This window comes from Grammomys surdaster, unplaced genomic scaffold (genome assembly GCF_004785775.1).
Source record: "Grammomys surdaster isolate TR1022 unplaced genomic scaffold, NIH_TR_1.0 1030, whole genome shotgun sequence".
NCBI lineage: Eukaryota > Metazoa > Chordata > Mammalia > Rodentia > Muridae > Grammomys > Grammomys surdaster.
In genome coordinates, this window is record NW_021605449.1 from 126,769 (window position 1) to 135,886 (window position 9,118).

Here is a 9,118-nt window from a genome sequence, read left to right on the forward strand (position 1 = left end):
TTTTTTAAAATTAAAAATTAGATTCCATTTCACATTTACTTCATAATATTTCCATTGTCACTGATGGCTATTACGTATCTGTAAAATTTCAGAGTTTGTGTGTGTTGTCTTCCAGAGACTTTCTTGATACTTTAATAACGATAACAGTAGTCTCACAATCAGCCAGCTTTTTAATAAATTTAATGATAAAACCTTACTCTGTCATTATTACTTATGACCCTATGTGTGAGTGCTTATTATTTTCAAGTGTCTTTAATTTTACCCCTTTTCTTTCGAAGGTCACATTCTGCAATCTCCATCAGCCAATGTGCTTCCAACCCTTCCTTTCCACGTTCTTCGCAGCTTGTTTAGTGCTACTCCCTTGACAACTGATGATGGCGTGCTTCTGCGGCGAATGGCATTGGAAATTGGAGCATTGCACCTAATTCTTGTCTGTCTCTTAGCTCTGAGCCATCATGCACCGCGAGTTCCAAACTCTAGCCTTAACCAAACTGAGGTAGGTTTCATTCAAATTCTTTTAAGTCACTGCCTCTCAACCTTCCTAATGCTGTGACCCTTTAATACAGTTCCTCATGTTGTCGTAACCTCCACCATAAAGTAATTTTCACTGCTTCTTCATAAGTGTTATTTTGCTACTGTTACAAATTGTAATGGAAATATCTGTATTTTTCTCCCTTTGGTCTTAGGTGACCCCTGTGAAAGGCTTGTTAAACTCTCAAAGGAGCGTGAGCTAGAGGTTCAGAACCACTGTGTTGTTATGATAAACTAAACTTAATTGATGAGAATATAAAGTATAAAGTGGTAATCTTGTACGTTATGGATAATATTCACTTATAAGTCAGGACATACCATGCATGTTTTTGAAGGTCTTGATTACCTCACTCAGGATGATATCTTCTATTAGTTCCATCCATTTGCTTGTGAAATTCATGATGTCCTTGTTTTTAGTGGCTGAGTAGTAAACTACCGTGTAGATAAACCATATTTTCTGTATCCATTCTTCAGCTGGAGAGACATTTAGGTTATTACAGTTTCTGGCTATTATAAATAAAGCTGCTTTGAACATAGTTGAGCAAGTGTCCTTGTGGGATGGTAGAACGTCTTTTGGGTATATGCCCAGGAGTGGTATAGCTGGTTCTTGAGGTAGAACTATTCCCAATCTTCTGAGAAACTGCCAAGTTGATTTTCAGAATGGTTGTAGAAGTTTGCACTTCCACCAGCAGTGGAGGAGCGTTCCCCTTGCTCCACACCCTCTCCATCATGTGCTGTCCTTTGAGTTCTTGATCTTAGCCATTCTGATATGTTCCTTCTAAAAATAGAAGTAGTCTGCCTCTTTTGATTGAGAATGCCATTTTAGTGTGTTGATAAAATCTCCTGAGAGAGTTTTTTACTGGAGCCCTAAAGTGGTCTGACTTACAACTGCTTCCCTTCCTGTGTTTCTGTTTTCTATTTGGTTTTGAGTCATTGATTCTTTGAGCCTTGTTTTCCCTTTTCCTAATTTACTCTCCTCCCCAGCCCCCCAATCCCGTGTGTGTGTGTGTGTGTGTGTCTGTCTGTCTGTCTGTCTGTCTGTCTGTCTGTCTGACTCTGTGTATGTTTATCTCTCTGGTATTCTTTGATTTAGCATTTAATATTTTCACAGTTTCTTTATACAGTAAGCACTAGTATACCTTCTTGCAGCTGGATAGTATTCCCTTGATTAGTTCATGTATTCATTCATTGGTAGGCATTTGGGATCTTTTTGTCCTTGGATTGTGGTGAATAGTGCTGCTGTGTACGTGTGTATACAAATGTTTATTCCAGCACCAGTTTTCATTTTGTTGGATGTATACATAGGAGTGTCACAATAGTTAGTTTTCTATTTTTTTGGCCAAATTGATTTTTATATTACTAATCTGTTGGACAGTCCCAGTGATAAATTTTTTTTCAAAATAATTAAAACCAAACACTAATAAATTTCCTTTCCTTAAAAGCCACAGGTGTCAAATTCTCATAACCCTGCGTCAACAGAAGAACAGCAGCTGTATTGGGCCAAAGGGACTGGCTTTGGCACTGGTTCCACAGCCTCAGGATGGGATGTGGAACAAGCCTTAACTAAACAGAGGCTAGAAGAGGAGCATGTGACCTGTCTTCTGCAGGTATGTTTGCAAGTTTGTTGTTATTAGTATTGATGACATAACTCTGTTCATTAAGTATTTTTTCTGTTGTTGTTGTTGTTGAGATGTTTCCTGTTTTCTAGGCTGGCCTTAAACTCCAATCCCCCTTTCTTTACCTTCGAGTGCAATCATGACAGATGTGCTTCAGCATTCTGATCCTTACTTGTGGTTTCTTCTCCAAATACAGTATAAAAACCATGGCTTAAAGAGTGGTCTTCCATGCTTGTAATTCTAAATATCTTCCCTTTCAGTTAGCTTCTCATCTCAGAGGAAAGTGAGGGAATACAGTTATTCTTTGATTTCAAGATGGTATCTGCCTGCTAGTTACTCCTTTGGGACTTCACACCTGCTAAGCTTACACTTGGCCACCAAACTGTAACTGTAGCTCAATTTCAGTTCTCTTGTTCAAATTGTTCTATAGTGTTTCCAGAATCAAGCAAGTTGAAAAAAGAGGGGACATCTTTATATCATAGAAACAAATAGCAACTAACAGAAATTGCCGCCATTTGAAGTATTATTTTCCATAGCTTTAAGATGGCATGTTCATTCTAGTACAGAATTCTAAGATTCCAGCACTCTGAAACTGAATCCACTCAACAAAACTCAGCAGTGAGGACTTGGAATGTAACTTAGTAGAGTGTATGTCTAGTGTTCATGGAACCTCTTGGTTCAGTCCTCACTACTGCATAAAGTTGAAAATGCTGGCATATGTCTCTAATCTCAGCCCTGAGGAGCTGAGAGACAGGAGACCAAAAGTTGAAGGTCATGGTAAACTTTAGTTCCTCAAAAAGAGAAAAAAAATCCAAAGGAAGTGGTAATTATCTTTGAGTTTTTGTCAGTGGTCTAGCCTCTACTCATTAGCTCTAGTGCTTGTCTGTCCTTAGGTTGCTTCTCTTTTCATTACATAAAGAGAACTATTGTCCTGTGTAAGCAATCCTCAGCAAAACAGTTCCTTCTCTTCTAAAAAGTTAAGTTGAAATGTCCTTTTTCAACCAGGTTTAATGTCTCAGACCTATAATCCCAGCACACAAAGATGAGAGGCATGAAGATCACTCAAAAATCCAGGGCCACCCTCTCATTTGGAAAACCCAACCTTGAGGTTTGCCAGGGCCTTATAGGAAAAGGCTGTCTCCAAAGTAAAAAGTACACAATCAGTATATATTATATGAGTAAATAATTTTTCAGTTAAAAGAAAGTCTTCTATTCAAACATGAGAGTGTCAGACATTGGTTAAGTAAAAATTAGATGTTCTTGAGTGTGCAGAGATCAAGTGTCTAATTGTAAAATACATCACTGAAGTATATAAAGCTGAACTCCAATTTATTGTCTGTAATTTAGGTTCTTGCAAGTTACATAAACCCCATGAGTGGTGCTGTAAATGGGGAAGCCCAGGCATCTCCTGAGAGCCGAGCACAGAACAGCAGTGCTCTGCCCTCTGTGCTTTTGGAGCTTCTCAGTCAGTCCTGCCTCATCCCAGCTATGTCCTCTTACCTACGCAATGACTCTGGTAAGTCGTTTCTCCAGATATTCTGGTATAAATGCAGTGGAATTCTGTGTGTTTCATTTTTCAAGAAAGCATAAAATTATATACAATTGTAACTTGAAAAGAAGTTAATGAAAAATTAAGTTCATGATACTTCCTAATAAGAGTGTAAAGATTTTGAAATTAGATTAAAGTTAACATAGACACTTAGCCTTGTCAGTGTGCAACTGATCAAGGATTGTTTTGTAGCATACATGAATCTAATGAGGCATGTATGACTCTAAAGGACTTTCATATTAGCCAGACCTTCTGTGTCTCATTTCTGTCTCTCTCACATTACTCTCAGATCTTCCCAAGCAGTCCTCGCTCTTCCACCTCCGTGTTTTTTTCCTCTATTTAATTCAAAATTTTTTCTAATTAAAAAAATTCTGTTTAATTCGTGTGTGTGTGTGTGTACACATGTATATATGTACAAATGGACATACTGCCAAGACCCACCTGTGGAACTGGGTTCTGATGATGCCAATTAACTTTGGTTTCTGTTGCTTATGTTCTTGCGCTTGCCTTTCGCTGTCTGGTTAACTCTAGTGCTACCTGAACTCACTGTGTCTGACTGGAGTCTGTCTTTCCAGTTATCTTGGTTGTGTCAGAATTCCTCACTGTCCAGATGTCTCTGTGATCCTGTGATCCTGAGCTCCTGAGTGGAAGAACTCTTGGGACTCAGGCCTCCTCTAGGATCCTGAAGTCCTGCTGCTCTGAGTGCAGTGGTTCCTTTGCTGCTCTGAGTGCAGCGGCTCCTCTAGAATGGCTCAGGATACAGTGTTTTCACAGAAGCAGACCAGCTAGGTGTCCATTGCTCTGAGTGCAGTGACTCTTCTTCGATGTCTCAGGATATGGTGTCTTCATGGGAGCAGACCAGCTAGGTGTCTGCCCCAGCCAAAAGGCAGAGGATAGCTTTATGGAGTAGATTCTCTCCTTTTACCTTTGTATCAGCTTTGGATATCGAACTTGGGTCATCAGGCTTGTATTATCAGCAAACACCTTTGCCCACTGAGTCATCTCAAGTAGCCCAGGCTTCCCTGACCTGGAAATTAACTATCTGTCAGAACTAAGCATCACCCCATCAGAATGGACATGATCCAGTCCTTTTTCCCCTATAGTAATTGCCATAGAAAAACTAGGATTCTAGATGATGATACCTCATCCTCCCATGTCCATGCCCTGTGTAGACATGGAACAATTCCATCTAATTTCTATTCCCTCAGTTCTCTATTGTGTTTTAATTTCCTGCATAAGAGTTAGAATACTTAGCAGTGTCTCAAAATATTGTGAATGATTTGTCTTCATGTAGAATCATGAGGTTTGGAACTTTTTGTTTTTATCACTGCTGTTCTCAGGTTGACTAGCATCACTTTTCTAAAAATGCTTGAAGAATGACTATTCAATAACTGGTATTAGAAAAAAGTTACTTCACACGAGGCAAAGAAGTGAATTCCAGCTGGAATCAGCCACTAAATTTAACAACTTACAAAAGTCTGTTTTTTAGTACTTTGTGATTTAAGAAAAATTCATTTGACTTGTAGATAGTAATTAAAAAATATAGTATGTTTTATGCTAACTAGATTGCTCATTTGTTGAAAGACTTAATAAGTTGTAGTCTTATGATTGTCATATATATCCTATGAGATTACTTCATTGTTTCAACTTAATGATACAATTGTCCTCATGCTGTACTGCCCTCGTAGGCTAAGTAATCATTTTGTGTATAATGTAACAAGATCGTAATTAGTACCATACCTGTTCCCCTCTCTGTATCTTTCTGATTATCCTGAAATGGAGCATCATAAACATGTATGCTGGTCCAGTCACCAGCAATCAGGTCAGCACAGTATTGCTGTTGATGCTGTTTATATGTTTATATGTGTTCTTACTCATGTTTTCTTCCTTTTCTCTGTAGTTCTGGACATGGCAAGACATGTGCCACTCTATCGGGCTCTGCTAGAATTGCTCCGAGCCATTGCTTCTTGTACATCTATGGTGCCACTGTTGTTACCCCTTTCTACAGAGAATGGTGAAGAAGAGGAAGAAGAACAATCAGAATGTCAAACTTCTGTTGGTACATTATTAGCCAAAATGAAGACCTGTGTCGATACGTACACCAACCGCCTAAGGTACAGCACCATGTTTGTTCCTCTTGACCTTGCCTATAAACATTTAAAAAATAGTTCTGTTGATAGTTTTTAGCTTTTCTTCCTCATTGACACATTCTATTTAAACATACTCACAAACATACTAGTATTCACAAGCAGTGTATTAACATAAAGGAAATGTATCCATTTATAACTTATACCTATGCACCTTTATCACAAAGCTTATCAGACCTCCCCTTGAGTGATAGTATAGGCATAGGTGATGTATATTACTAAATGCACCACAGTATATCCATTGTCCAAAGATGTTAATTTCCCTCAGCACCAATGTCAGAGACACCTTTAAGTGCCGATAAATACACTCTAATGACACTATTCTTATTTCTAATTCCATATTAAAAATGCTGGATTTTACTTTGCTAATACAGATTTGAGGGTTATATAAACCTGTACAGGTAAAATATTAGTGTCCAATATGTGTGTTTGCGTATGTCATTTATGATTTATGCCATAACCTTTCTTATAAATCAGAAGCTCAATCATGACTTGTTACAGTTACAGTGAAGCTAATTGCTTATGGAACAGAATTATTTTTAATTCACTTTTGGTGAAAATTTAAACTTGAAGATGATAAGTTCTATTTTGAAAAACTGTATAATCTAGAAAACCTTTCTTTCCTTTTTATGGAGTCAATTTTCCTTACAGACGGCCCAGTTCTGGTTTTAAAAGCACTTATAACATTGATGCAAGTACTAACTATATTTCTTTTGTACTCAGTTGTTTTGCAGGAGTCTCCAATTTAGATGTTACCAGTTTAAATAATGCCACTGAGTTGTTACCAAATGAATAGTTTAAGAACCTTTTAAATATTCCTGTGTTGGCTCAATGTGCTAACTCTCTGCCAGGGCAGATACAAATAGCTCTAGGTTCAATCAGGAGTGATGACGTGTGGGTATTGCTACTCCTGAGACCAAAGTACAAGGGTGACTTGTAGCAAACCAGTCACCTTGGGCAACAAAGAGAGACTTTTTTGTTTCTGATTTTGTTGTTGTTATTAAAGATGAAGGTTCATGCTACGCATGTCATTTGGAAATTAAGTTGCAAAGGTTCGTCTTTGCTGCTAATTTTCTGTTATATAGAAGAAAATAATGTTGTGTCGGTTACTTTCTGTTCTGTTCTCTTCTCTATTTCCAGTCTTTGACTGGAGTCTAGGAAGACAGTGTAGTTCTGTTAAAATAGTGTGTGTTGCCACCATTGAACCCAAAGCATTAAATTGTCAAGTTGAAGTAGTGTCTTTAATTGAGCATCTTGTCCCCTGCACTGTACTTAGTGTCTCTTAGTCCTGTACTCTAAATTCGTAGTTCTTGACTATATCTCTGTTATATACCAAAATAGGGATCTGTCTTGTCTTTCTATACCTTATTTTATATTTGTGGTAACTATACTTGCTTATAACTAAACAGAGAAAATAAAAAATCTGAGCTAGGTGTGGCAGTACTACATGCTTTTATTCCCAGCACTCTAGAAGGCGGAGGCAGGTCCATCTCTTTGGGTTCAAAATATTTAAAAGTATCTTTCTTTAAACTGTATTTATCCTTATTCTGTAAGAACCCTGGGGGATCCTGTAAAGGACCTATGACAAGGAGTTCTGAGATATTTAGGACTAAGTTTTTTGCAGTGAATGGTGGTTAGGTATACCTTTGTTTATTTTTGCTTTTCTTAATCCTTCTCATACAACAAATTTTATAATTATTTGAATGGACTTTTCCCTTTTTGTAAAATGTATTATTTCTTCAGGAAACATTAACTGCAGATACAGAATAACTGCTTTTCTTTTCAGTTAATTATCTGGAAAAGTGACTCAACTAGAAAACACCTCAGATCTGCCTCATACAATAACAAAGCGTACATGGGAAACCATGGTGACTGTTTAAAGAACTTGTTTCCTTTGCTTATGCCATGACTGCTTTTAGTAACTTTCCTTTACTGGGCTGTTTGTGTTAAGATGTGTTAATGATGCTTGATTGAGATCCCAGTGGTTTCTGTTGTGGGGAAGGGAAACAAGGAAAAGTGTTGTTCTATCCCTCCTTCCCATTCAAGATTGAACACAAAGTTCAGTTTCAGTTTCACACAAAGAGTAAAATCTATTCTTCTTTAGTCTGCCAAGGGTTAAGACTTAAAAAATGCCTGCCTTTCTTTTTTCAAAATCTGTATTTTGTTTTTGCTTTGTAGTAAGCATATACAAAATACTTGGGTCATCTTAAAAGAAATTGTCTGCATTCTGAGGATCTCTGCTCCAAAAGTAATCGTTGAAGATAATGATCTTCATTTAAGTTGTATATTTTGTATGTGATACTCTGAATTTTTTTCATTTGGGGAATGAGAGAAGTTGAATTAATTGAGGAGCTTCCTCTTACCTTGTTGGAATAACCTAATTGAGGTTATCCTATTTGAATACCAATGGCTAAGCTTAATTTCAATATGTTAGAGAGTGTGGGAGATAAAACTAGAGAGAAGTCAAGGACGGCTACAGGATGAAGGGTTGCAGGCCACTCAGCTTTAAAAATAGTGATGAGGGCTGGAAAGGCGATTCCATCAAGTAAAGGCACTTGCTGATGAGTCTACTGACATGAGTTTGATTCCTAGGATGACCCACATGGTGGAAGGAGAGAACCGACCCAATTAGGTTGTCCTCTGCCCTCCACATACAGACTGAGGCACATGCATGCCCTCCTCAAGTAAAACGTGATCAAAAAATTCCCATAGAGATCTAATGTGATTTGTGTTATAAATAGATGATCTCCAAATGTAGTTGAATGGTTGGATTGGGAGGTGGAATAAGGCCATGAAAGAACCTTCCTTCTCAGCAATTGTGTCCTGAGAATTGTAACTGATAAATCTGTTGTTCAGTAGCATTCTTGCAGTTACATTATGGACTTGAGACAAAATTAGTTCTTCAGTAGAAATATGTTTCATGCTTAAGATACTTGACTTAAAAAACAATCACAGGGCTGGAGAGATGGCTCAGCAGCTAAGAGTACTTGATACCCTTACAAAGAATCCAGGTTCAGTTCCCACCACCCACATGAAGGCTCACAAAAGTATGTAGCTGCAATTTCTGGGAATTGGATGCCCTTTTCTGACATACACAGGCATACATGTGGAGCACGTACATGCATTCAAACAAAAAATATTACATAAAATAGCAAGTTTGCTAGAGGTCCTCCTCAGCAGTATGCAAAATGCCATGGAAACTAATGATCCCGGGTAAGGGATCCTACTGCTTCCTCAGAAATCTCTAGGCCTGGTAAGGCCCGGTCATTTGGGTA

General features: G+C 37.9%; 1 protein-coding gene across 1 annotated transcript in view; it reads left to right on the plus strand.

Annotated features, from left to right (window-relative positions):
- Birc6 (baculoviral IAP repeat containing 6) overlaps positions 1–9,118 on the plus strand; it is a gene marked incomplete at its 5' end in the record, with an annotated part of 151,414 nt that overhangs the window by 117,380 nt on the left and 24,916 nt on the right. The window contains 4 exon segments of the mRNA XM_028783179.1: positions 279–496; positions 1,974–2,138; positions 3,495–3,663; positions 5,597–5,810. Coding sequence (XP_028639012.1) covers positions 279–496; positions 1,974–2,138; positions 3,495–3,663; positions 5,597–5,810 — 766 coding nt within the window.